At 34.1% G+C, this 13,468-nt stretch overlaps 1 protein-coding gene across 3 annotated transcripts in view; it reads right to left on the bottom strand.

Moving 5' to 3' along the window:
* Nucleotides 1-10,433: 10,433 nt before the first annotated feature.
* Nucleotides 10,434-13,468, bottom strand: part of LOC149835318 (uncharacterized) — a 74,676-nt gene continuing 71,641 nt past the window's right edge. For all 3 annotated transcript variants that reach the window (XM_090008382.1, XM_090008381.1, XM_090008383.1), the window contains 2 exons: nt 12,461-12,520; nt 10,434-12,379 (listed from right to left, as the gene is read on the bottom strand). In XM_090008382.1, coding sequence (XP_089864508.1) covers nt 10,709-12,379; nt 12,461-12,520 — 1,731 coding nt within the window. In that variant the 3' untranslated portion in view covers nt 10,434-10,708. The remainder of the gene's footprint in view (nt 12,380-12,460; nt 12,521-13,468) is intronic.

Below are 13,468 nucleotides of genomic sequence, written 5' to 3'. Positions count from 1 at the left end.
TAATAATGGCTCTAAAAATGCTATAACAGATTACGGTTCGACCAACATTTAACCAGTCTAGAATAAGTGTCATTTTGTGGCTTTTTTGCGGTTAATCAAATGGCAATTATTGTTTTCTCTAACATGCTAAAACCGTTTTCAATCAACTAGAGGAAATACCTATCCCGAATGGTGTACGCTATCTAAGTTTAAATTAATTTCAATCTAACTAAATTTGTATCATGCTATAGCTTTGTTGATAGCGGTTAAATGCATTTATTAAGTGCTATAATAAACTACATATTAGTTAGCCCTTAGTATCAACTGCATGCTATAGACTAATCTTTCTTATCGATCCAAATTACAAAACAAAACTTTTTTTTGGTTGGAGGATCAATGATTCAAGTTGATTTTGTTCATGTTATCAATTGCATAAATAACATAGTATAGGTCTACTAAGTCACCAACCCGTACCTAGAAAAGAAGACTCTAATTAACGGCCAAATTTATTTTTGTTGTTATACATTAATATGTTTATCCAACTAAGATTTGTATAAATTCTAATTCATCTGATTAAGTTTAACATAACCTCAGGTGTATTTGAACACAAAGTTTGTAAGCTTTGTATGTGTGTAGGCAAGAAATCAATTATTGTATTTAGTCCTTAGTCCAATACGAAAAATGAAACCAGCATTCATTTTTTATTTATATATTCTAATAGTGGAAAGAATATTGTGTAATAACATATAGAAATCACTACAATATGAGAACTGGAAACATGAGAACTAATGTGTGAACTGCTATTTTCATGGATTTTTTGTTCTTTTCTCTTGAATCTAACCGTACAGATGTGATCTGCATGCTTGGATTTATAAAAACTGTGTCTTGAATAATCTGATTTTGATGCATAAACGTGATTTTTTTAAGGTTTTAAAATCAATGGCTTATAATCTTCATAAATATTCAAGCATTCAAAAATCACATATTTTCATTGAAAATACATGATCCAATGGTTGATTCCTAGCAAATTCACCATGCCAAGCACATCCGCATGGTTGGATTTGCAAAACAAGTGTTGAAAATGCCCTCATTTCTAGTTCTCATATTCTAGTTACTCATAACATATATAATACAAAATACTAAATGAAGTTAATTAAAAAGGACTTTTCCTTTTAAAGTAAAAATCCCCATAAAACACTAGAACAAATTGTTCATGCTTTCATATGCTAATAGAAAATACGTTTTAAGTGCTTCACTAATATCTTTTCGCACTATCAACAAAATATGAAGCCACACAATTTAGAAACTTTTCTAATTAGTGAATTGTGGATCTTTAATATAGTATTTCTAACAATGAGTAGAATAATTGCAAAGTTGTATAACAAGTGAGCTTAGTGTAAGCAATTTAAAATCTTAGCTTAAACAATTTTTTATTAGGTTGCATTATGCATAATTGTAAGATAAAAAAATATTAACAAAAAATGATTGTATTGTCCATGTAAAATGATGCAATCTCAGAAATGCCTCAGAATTTACCGAAATCATTTCCTTGTCTAAAATTCTGATTCTTGACTTTTTATTACATTTTTACCCTTTGCAAAAGCAAACTTGCTGATGTTTGAGTGAAAGATGTGTATGTAGCCTGAAGGTCACAACATCTCAATAAAAAGGATATTTGTGTGAACATTTTGCAGACCTAATGAAGTTCACATAAAGTATTTGCGAAGATGGCCAATTTGAATCCTAACATAGGCGATTCACATCTAAAATGTGTGGATCTTTTGAGATTTGCAAGTCCAATGCAAACCTTCTAAAATTTAAAAGTTTCAACTCGAAAGGTTTGCTCTATACATTTGCGGCAATCATGACATTCACGCAGGTGTCATTTGAACCTCCTTTAACTAAAAACATGCCTAAACTCAAGGCATATATTTGCAAAATGTATGATCGACCTTCACAAATGTTTGTTGTAGATGACCCTACCTTCACATATTTTCTTATTCGAGCTCAACAAGTTCATGTCACATATTTGCGAACACCATGACCTTAGCACGAGCTCGAATTAGAAAACATGTGAAGGTAGGGTCATTCACAACAGACATTTGTGAAGGTTTATCATACATTTGTTGATGTCACGACCTTCGCGCAGATACCATGTGAACCTCCTTTAACTAAAAACTCACATAAAGTCTAGACATACATGTCACACATTTATGGATATGGTGACCTTCACGTAGATACCATGTGAACCTCCTTTAACTAAAATTGCACAAAGTTAGGATGTATACAAATGTATGACATCAATTTTGCAAATATGTGTTGTGAACCTCATGTTAATGCAATGACGTGAATTTTGCAAATATAGCATGCAAACCTCCTGTTAATGCAATGCCAATCTATTTTAACATGCACATATCATTTTGTGAACATTCTTACCTTCACATGCTTTTTTATTCATATATAAAATCATTGGTAATTTTTTTTTTTTCATTTTTTTGTTTCTTGTTAAAACCCTAACTCCTTTTCCCTCTCCTTACGGTGATTTCTAAACATTTCATCATGCAACATTCTAGTGAGGTTATAGCAACTTTTTGGTCAACTTTTTTTGTCTTCCGGCTACCAAAAACTTAGGATAAAAAGTGAGTTCTATATATTGTTCTACTACATTAAGGTTTTCTTTATGAAAAACGATAGTTCTGTAAAAAAAATGTGTTTTAAAAAATGCTCCACAATTTACCAAATCCGCCAAATGGACAATTGTGTAGGTTCTTACTTTTTTTTAATGCTTTTACCCCTCATAACTATGATTTTTTTTTATTTTCGTGGGTCACAATGCTAAAAGCGGATGGACCCACGAAACTCATCAACAAAATCACATTTGAGGTTGTAACATTCTAAAAAAGATAGTGAAATTTCAAAACACTTGTGAAACTCATGAAGAGTACCGCAAGACACGTTACAAAAATCCTACTCTCATTGGATATTTATAATGGTGTCAAAAAATAATAGCCTTAAAAAATTTATGATTTTGATGTCTCATAAAATCAATTTTACTGAAAAATATCTGAGCTTTCAGTATAGTTATTTTACAGACATTGAAAGTCAAAAAATAATTATACTTGCTATAGATGATGATGATGTAGACTATGTTATACAGTAATGATGCTTACTTAATTGTTTCTATGTACTACATGACAAAATTAAACAAGAAGCAGTTGAAAGTGATCTTTAAGCAGCAATTGATGAACGAAATAGCCACCAAAAGAGCAATGCTTCAAACAATGATGAAAACATGTAAAGAATGTGCATATAAATGAGGCAATTTCTATTAAGAGCAATCATGAGGTGAATATCTAACTCTCCCAAACAGTTAGCAATATAGATATTCGTAACATGCATGCAGAGAGCATGCAGTTGCCCCAACTAATTAGGGATATAGATGTCGTATGTGCATGCAATGAACAACTTTCACAAACAATTAATGTTATACATGATCAAAGTACGTGTACAACTACATCAGCAAACTAGTGTTATTGATGTTCACTACAATCATACAGATAACATCCAACCTTCTAAGGCGGATGACATAATGAGATTGTGTAATTTATGCTTGACATGTATATGTTATGATGTAGGTATTGTTAGTTTTATGGTTAATCATAAAATTTGAAAATGCAGGAACAATGCATCCATTCAAGTAAATAAAGAGATAAATATAATGTCTTGTGATTTAGTTTCTGAATTCGAATAACCAATTAGTGGTAGCAACAATCATGTAGACAATGGAGAATCAAATGATGATGATGATTATACTGTGTCGGATGATGGCGACTCAAACGATAAAAGGGAACCAATGCACATATAATATGCGATAATTAATGATGTATGCAAATGATACAAAAATGACAATTGAAAAGTTGAACCATTGGCATGTTGTGTAAGCTACGTTAACATTTATTGGTCAATAGAATTGATTTTTTCTCATATAATAAAGAGCAATTAAAAAATATTGAAGCGAAGGCATATAAAATTATTAACGAGTTGAATAACAAAAAACTTAAAGACAAAAAAACTTTTTAATCGCTAACAATATACTCAAATGATGAAGACATTATTGTCGGTCAAAGGTTTAATGATCTCAAATATTATCATAAATTTTTGAAAGATCAAATAATTAACCATAACTATAAAACAAAATTCTGTAAGAGCTGCAGTAATAGAGTGATTATTGCATGCACGAGAAAGAACCCAGAGACTATGAACAATAGCTCCTAAAAGATCCATTGCATAAATGTGCACGAAATAATGTTCTTCCAAGTAAAAATGTATAAATGAGAGCATATTATGGTAGTTTATTGGCCAACCTTCGAGTGAAAAAAATTTCTTCGACATTGATTGCAAGTGTTATTCGCAAGCATCTGCATGATAACCTAAAGATAATTGTAAGAGAAATCATCAATGACATCAACCACAAGAAAAATATAGAGATTAGTTACAAACAACCATGATGTTGACAGGAACACATGAAGGAAGTGTTATATGGTACATATGAAGAGTCCTTCAAGATGCTTCATGCCTATTTGGATTATTTGATAAAGTCAAGCCCAAGAACTCTAAGAGTTATTGAGACAGATAAGAAAGATCGATTTAAGCACATTTTCTTATCTTTTCATCCATGAATCAATGCTTTTTAAAAGGGTGCCCTCCAATTCTCATGATAGATGACACATTTTTAAAAGAAAAATATATTGGTATATTATTGTCAGTGCATAATATTGACCATTCTAATAAGATGTTTCATATATCATTTGCAGTTATAAATAAAAAGTTCAAAAAGTCATGGTCATGGTCATGGTTTTTGGAGTTTCTAAAATAAGAACTCATGTGTTACAATGAGTTTAGTGAAAAAGATAACTGAAAATTATCTCAGATAGGCACCTAGAGCTCTTGTATGTGGTTTCCTACACATGGTGTAATTGTCATGTTGGATATTGCATGAAGCACTTGACAAAAAATTTTGCTAGAAAATTTGGTGCACCACTTAATGCACTTTGATAGAGTGCAACTCGAGTAGCCACACGACAATAATATACATATTTTTTTTAAAAACTGTGAAAACAAGATCATCACATATGATTATATTGTCACTGACATGAAACCAATGTTTTGAACTACATCTCATTTTTTAAGAAAAAGATATAGGTGTTTAACATCTAATATAGCATAAAACTTCAATTCAAGGATTCTCAACATACGTGACAAGCCCCTAGTGGCTCTTCTCGAGAGGCTTTGTATCATGTTGATGACACTATTTAAGAAAATAACGAATATTAGGCAAAAAATATTAGGCATTGTGCTTGAGGTAAAAGAAAAGGTAGATGCATTAAAAAAGCACAACTATATGTGGTTATCATATATTGCCACAAACGTCAGTATGAGGCCCGTGACCGATGTCACGGTTGCAACGTTGATCTTGAGAAGGGCAAACACTCTTATAATGAGTGGCATGCGAGTGAGATTTTATGCAAACATGTTGCATGCATTTTTTATGAGGGCAAACTACTATAAAATTACTGCAACAAATACTTCAAAGTTGATTCGTATATAGTTGTATATCATACATTTTCATTTATTCCAACGGTGAATAATGTCCTACACAATCTTCCATTGGCTCTTATTTGAGTCTATCCATCGAAAGTGATGTGTTATACAAACGCATGATATATGATGGGGTTGGTCATAATAGGTAGAAGCATGCATAACAATATGTTTGAGTACTTTTTATAGTGAAACATGTATGTATTTGTGTGTGTATTTATTAATAATTATTAAATAAGCTATTTATATGTATTTATTGAGAGTTTTTTAATAAATTGCAGTAAAGAGACAAGACATGGTTAAAACATCTAAAGAAAAACATGGCAGAATAAAGGTTGCAATCAAGCAACCGTCTGAAAATATGCAACCAATTTTGGTAAGATGTATAAGAAAATAAATTATGTGTTTATATATTTATTTGTAGTATATATGTGTGTTTATATTCAATTGCAAATTTCCATGAAAACATGTGAATGAGAATCAACCAACACAACAACCAAAAGAATCAAAGCACGAGTATGCATTTGGCATCAAGACATTGTTGACTAGTGATGTAAGTGTTAGGTTTACATGTTTATTTGTTTGTATATATACATTGATTTAAATCTAATATGAATGTATTACAAATATTGTTTTTGTAATATCTAGAAATGTTCATAACAGAATTGAACGCATCCATGAGTTAGAGCAATCAATAGAAAATAAGTTACCAAAAACCATTTACCTTAACCTATGGTTCTCAGTGAGTCCCGAAAGTGATAGTCCAATTTTTCTCCAGACTTGCATAAACTAACTCTTTAATGTTATTATTCACAATAAATTATTAGCAAACCTAATGGGCGATTTGGGACTCATGCTTTCTTGGTATCCTTTTACAAAAAGTGACAATATATATGTCATAGTGTATTAGGTATTTATTATAGTGCACACTTACGTATTCATTTACAGTACATACGATGTGTGTTTATGTTTTCAACCCAATTTATGTTGTTGATCTTAATTTTTGTCATCTAGAGCAATGAACATTGGATCTTTTGGGAGATGGACATGAATACAAAGGAGTTCAGGTTGTACCATTTTATTGAGACCACAACGAATGCAGGTAAAGACATCAAGGATCTAGTAAAAATTGTTAACTTATTCAATATTGTATTTAGCTTGCTCCCATATTACGTAGGATTAATGTTAGGTTTCAAGTATATTATTTTGCAAAACAGTTTGACTATGACGTTTATACTAAATGGTAAATGTGTCCAATGCATGGGATTCCTCAATAAAATAATCAGTAATTACTTTCATATATGATTATTAACTCAAATATGTACATGCACATATTTTTGACAATCAATTGTTATATATATGATTTGGTATATTTGTGTTAATGTATATGAAATACTCGGGCAAGGGGATGCAACTTAGTTTCATGCAGGTACACTGTCATAAATAGTTTTATTATGTGTTTGAAATGTAAGCTAATTAGTTGTTTGGTAATAACATTTTTAGGAGGATGTAAAATACATAAAGTTGTTGATGGTCAAATACTGCGAGGATATGAAAAGGAAGAAGGTGAAGCAAGAAGAGGAAAAAAATACAAAGGCAGCCAAGACAGTGACGATGATTGCTAATAATGGATGCTCTTGAAGAAATGTGGAAATCATTGAAATGAATTCATATGTGCTTTAATTTTTAAATAAACATGAAATGTTTTGTATATAATATATATTTTTATATTATGATTGATATATATAAATGTATTGGTAGTTACTTATAACATATATTTTAGAATGTTATAATTTTTTATTTTTTTTACAGAAATATGAGATGTTATGTAAATAATAGGTTTTTTTTATATTGTGTTTAAATGTATGAGTGTATTGATTGAATGTATGAATGTATTAGCATAATTTAAAAGAATGAAAGTATTGACAAGGTTTTAATGTATTTTTAGATAAACATGATATGTTATGTAAATAATAGGATTTTTATATTATGTTTGAATGAATAAATGTATTGTCAGAATTTAAATGAATGAATGTATTGATATGGTTTGAATTTATGAATATGTTGGCAGGATTTGAAGGAATGAATGTATTGACAAGATTTTAATGTATTTTTACATAAACATAAGATATACAAATAACAAGTTTTTTTATATTGTATTTAAATGTATGAATATATTAGCAGAGTCTGAATGAATGACATAATGATAGTAACTTAACCTCCCAAATGATGATATTCATATATTAATGTATGTAAACATCATGACATGTAACTTAACCTCATAAATGTTGATGTTCGTATATTAGAGTATGTGAACATCAGGACATTCGTGTAGTAACTAAACCTCTTAAATGATGATGTTTGTGGATCAGTGTGTGTGAACATTAGAACATTCACATATTAACTTAACTTTCCAAATGAGGTTAAGTATTTACGTGGATGTTTTGATGTTCGCATACACTAATATGTGAACATCATCGAATTAGAAGGTTAAGTAATTGCGTGCATGTCCTAATGTTTACACACTATAATATGAGAACATCATTAAATTTAGAAGGTTAAGTAACTGCATGAATGACTTGATGTTAACACACACGGATATGCAAACATCATCATTTAGGCGGTTAAGTTATTGTGCAAAACAATGTTTGCATACACTGATATGTAAACATTATCATTTGTGAGATTAAGTTATTGCATGAATATTCTAGCATTCGAGGTTAAGTTATTATGTGAATGTCTAGATGTTTGCACGCACTGATATGTGAGTATCATCATTTAGGACGTTAAGTTATTGCATGAATGTCCTGATGTTCACACACTCTAATATACGAACATCATAGAATTGAGAGGTTAAATTACTATATAAATGTTCTTATGATGTGCGAACATCATCGAATTGGGATATTAAGTAACTACGTGAATGCCTTGATGTTCACACTCTAATATGTGAATATTATCATTTGAGAGGTTAAGTTACTATGCAAATGTCTTGATGTTTGCACACTTTGATGTGTGAATATCATCATTTGGGAGGTTAAATTACTTTAAAAATGTCTTAATATTCACACACACTAATATGCAAACATCATCATTTGAGAGGTTAAGTTACTGCCATTTTATTCAAACCCTGTTAATACATTCATATATTCAAACACAATATAAAAAATATGTTATTTATATATCTCATGTTTTTGTAAAAATATATTATAATCTTGTCAATACATTCATTCCTAAAATCCTGCCAATACATTCATTCCTTTAAATGGGCCTAATGGGTGGACTATGGGCCAGGGTTTTACCAATGGGCTGTCCCAAATTGTGATGTTGCCCTAGCCTATTAATTGACGAGTTGGGCTTTGACCGGGGCAGCCCGATCCATTAGCAGGTTGAGTCAGCCCGTTGCCCACCCCTAGGTCTAGGTATGGCTGAAAAAAGTAGTCCCATATGGGTTAACGAGTTTGGGTGTGATCAGCTAGGGTCTTAATGGGTTTGGGTTTCAGCTCGGGTCTTGATATGATTGGTATTCTAAATCTAATTACCTGCCAAAAATGTAAATTACTAGAATCAACTATTCATCAAAAAGATGATATGCTAACAAATGAGAGTTCATTAACTATTCTAATTAATGCCAAAACCTAAATGTAAAAAGAATATTTATAAACCGGTTTGGGTACACGATCGATTCGAGTTTGGTTCAATTCGGGTATAAAGCGGGTTTGGGTTTGGGTTGATTCAAGAATAAAATGAGTTCGGGTATATAATCAGGTCGATTCGGTTTCACAATATAGTGAAACATTTAGGTAAAAAATGGGTTGGGTCGAAGCGGGTTTGAGTCTTCATTTGCAATACCCAAGACCTGATCCATTCTCATTACGGGTCTATACTTTGAACCCGACCCAAACCCATGGGCCCACTAAAATCAGGTTAAGTCGGGTATACCCAACCCAGTTACACACCTGGAGATACCTGTGAAGTGATTATGGAAGCGCATGTGAAACAAAAAGGAAATATCGAGGAAGCAATATGAAGCAAGGGTAGAAGCTAATAAGGACATGAAAATTAATAAAAAGCGATATAATCAACACATAAACTTGTTATAAAAACATTGTTAATTTTTTAATATGAAAGACGTAAAAAGTGAGTGGGAGTGACAAGAAACAAAAGAGAAACAGTAAGCCAGAGGATAAGAAAGTTTTTCGTGAAGAAGAAGCATGTTTCTCATATTTTAGAAGCAGGTTTCCCAAAGCTTCCCCCAAATTCAAAGAAGCGAGAAGTTTTCCTTTTCCAAGGCATGCTTTCAAAGAAGCGAGCTTCCCCATATATCCAAAAATGGAAAAAGGTTTATATGGCTGGTAGATATTCTGAAATCAACAGGCAGAATCCTACAAAAACCAACCAGGATTTGACCTGGCAAGAATGGAATCGGGGTCACCCATAGGCTTGTTTGGATGTGGGATAGGATCTGAACTGGACGTGGACCAGCCCTGACCTACGTCCACATTCAAATGTAGAAACTTCAAATCTTAATACATTTAGACCCATATTTTAGAAGACAAATTTTGTACGATTACAAAATGTATCATGCTAACACTGGGCCCACATTTGGATCGAACTTCAAGGATCAATTATTGATCAAAATCCAGCTTTAATTAATGAATCTGAACCTGTATCCATCTAGGTCCACATTTACAGCCCTATATAGGAGTGGGCAACAGGAGGCAGCCCACTGGGCCAAGCCGTTGCAGTCCAGCTTAATCCAGGTCTGGGTTGGGGTATTAGAACCTGGCAGGGGTTTGGGTTTTGGACCAGAGATCCAGGGATCCGAGATTGGTGATCAGAGGCAATCAAACATCCCATGAAATATGAACTAATAGCTTTGTCCAAGCAGACAACATTCAAAAATTTGAACCAGGCACCTCAAAGGAGGCATGAGCTTCTAAAAACTTTTGCATAATAAAGAAACAAACTACAGTAGCTTCCTAAGTAGAACCTCTGTACAAAGAGAAGCACTGTCTACATTTTGTCCGAGCATACCTTTAGGACTCCAAGTATAATTGGGAATTGAGTGGCCAGACCTACCTTCTTCATCCATGTTTAACATGTAAGCAGGCGTAGCATATTTCAAATTTCATTGCCTCCATCCTCTTCTGTTAACAGGAGGCTTGGACCCTAATTTGGATTTGGAACTTGGCCTGAAAATTTTGCTTGAAGCAGGATTTGAAGCATGATTCGGGCCCAGATTCCTTGGGCCAGCATACTCAGGTGCGCCTCTCTTCAGCGATGGAAATGGTGTGTTTCTGGCAGGACTTATACCAGGTGGAGGATGACCATAGGGATGAATATGCGAATGCGGCGTAGACTGAAACGCCCTTGCAGATCCAGATTGTATCTTTTCAATTGTTGGTCGAGGTACTGGCAATGGAAGTAAAGGAGGTTCAGATGGTAGCTTTTCAATTGTTGGTTGTGTTAGTGGCAGTGGAAGCAAAGGAGATGCAGATGGTATCTTTTGAATTGTTGGTTGAGGTACTGGCACTGGAGGTGGCGGTCTGGTTGCAGGTGGTGCTGGTAACTCTTCCGGATTCTGCTGCTCCAGATATGGTGGGCACCATTCAGGCATACTATCATCATCATCATCCCACAACCTTCTAAGATGTGAGGCAGATGATGGGGTTGCCGCAGTCATAGTCATGGATGTATCTGCTAAACTGGCTCTGCTCAACTGCTCGGCTGGAGGCTTTGCCTGAGGGGGGAGCAGACGTGACGCTTCAAAGTCAGATTTTCCAAACACATTTGAGAGGGAACTTCCTTGAATGTTGTTTAGTAGAGGCTTGGGAAGCCTGGGAAGCTCTGAATCTTGCGGAACCAATGGGGGCTTTTGCTTCATATTAAGCAATGCAGGAAATACAGGGTCATCAGATTTCCTGATCCCAAGATTGTCAGATGGATGAACATCAAAGGTTTGGTACTCACTTTGGATTTTCAGAGGCACACTCATCGTGCATTTTTTAAGGCTGCACGTAGTGCTGAAATCAAACTCTGGAAGGTCATCATCGTCAGATGAATCCAACAACTGTTGATTTGAACGATTTTTAGATAAATTGGGCTCAACACCTTTCACTTGTTCAGATTCTGTAACAGGTCTCTGCATCACTGCCGGCAAGTTTGAATTCTCAACTTCAATGAATTTCCTGCTAGTGCTTTGCAAATAGCTCAAGTCTGGCCCTGTAACTGAGGATAAGCCTACTGCTGCAACGGAATGCACATCTGGCACCGACTTAGCCCCCTTTGGAATTATACTGGGCAGAGGAATGCTAACTTCTGGAAGATCACTGTTGGATATGGATTTATTCTCTTTATCAATGACGGGGTCTGGTACCATTGCACCCACTGGAGTGGCCAACTGTCCCTGAACATTCTTCTTTATGGGCGCATTCACATGCTGGGCAGGTACTGCCCCAGGAGATGATACAAGCAGGTTAGAATGACCACTTTGCACATCTGGTGAGGGTAAAGATGATTTTGAATCCATGTTTCGCAAGCCACTAGGAGAATCCAATGTCTTCTCTGGGGACACAAGTTTCCTCTTTTCAGATGATTTTTGCATGGAATTAAGGTTTCTTCTCCATACAATGCAGCCAATTAGCAAGTGGTTGCCTCTTGTTGTTGCCATACCTTTGTAGAAACCATACTTTGCAAGTATTGTAATGATAGTTTCAGAGCGAGGACAGACATAGAGATCAATACCTTGAGAGAGTTCTGCAAACCCTATCCTCTTCCCTTCTTCATAGCTTTTAGCCACCTGAAATATAATTGACTGGAGGATAAGAAAGGGAAGACCATATATTAACTTGATATATCAACAGATTCCTTATTTTCCCACCTCCTCCATGCCTATCAACCCAGCCTTCGAGGACCTGACACTCCCACAAAGTGATGTCACCTGATGAAGAAAAGGAAATCTGATGTTTGACAATTGCTTCAATGGCAACAATAATGAAATAACATTTGCAAGAATTAGCATCTTAAACTCTATATCGCTTTCCTCCTAGTTTGACCAATCATGTGTGTTCAACATGGCAGGGTACAAAAATCTTTGACCTGCACAACAAGTATGAAGTCCTGACACATTTAACAAGGATGACTAGATGGTAATGTTTGATTGGGCTCCTCATTAGTTTGTGAACTATGACCAGCTCAAGGTCATGCCGAATAACATTACCAATCTAAATGACTATCCATATGAAGTATTGTGAATGCTCTTGCTTTTTCATAATTCTATATGCCTTGCCTCATGAACATAATAAAAAATATAAAGAGAAATGACTAGTAAGAAATAGGGAAGGTCATGAGGTTTCTCGAGGTTTGTTCTTCTTTCCAGAACTCTGCCCACAACACAACAATTCCTTTAATGAAATCCAATTAGCCCACAGCAAAATTGTTAAATGCATTTGTTTTTCATGCATATATATATATATATATATATAGTTTGTATTTTAGGGTTTCTTTTGTAATTTTCTTTTCATTTATTATTTTATTATTTTTGTAATAGGCATACCCATTAGGGGCATTTTTGTCCCAGCTATTATAGCTGTTGGGACTAGCCCAACTAGCTGTTGGGCTAGTCCAATGGCTAGTTTGACTAGTCATTGGACTAGCCCAACGGCTAGTAAGGCCTCCTTTCTTCCTCTTCTTGTTAGTTGGGATAGTCCAATGGCTAGTTTGACTAGTCATTGGGCTAGCCCAACAGCTAGTAAGGCCTCCTTTCTTCCGCTTCTTGTATAAATATATGTGAACCTCACCCATATATTTCATGTTTTTTATGAGCATTCTTTGGTGAATAAAATAATATGTTTTTATCTGGTGTTCAGCCCATTAGTGGCTTGTGTAC

This window comes from Nuphar pumila, chromosome 6 (genome assembly GCF_984573655.1).
Source record: "Nuphar pumila chromosome 6, dmNupPumi1.hap1.1, whole genome shotgun sequence".
In the NCBI taxonomy this organism is placed as follows: Eukaryota; Viridiplantae; Streptophyta; class Magnoliopsida; order Nymphaeales; family Nymphaeaceae; genus Nuphar; species Nuphar pumila.
The sequence above is the reverse complement of the archived record's forward strand: the minus strand, read 5'-3'. Positions and strand labels throughout refer to the sequence as shown.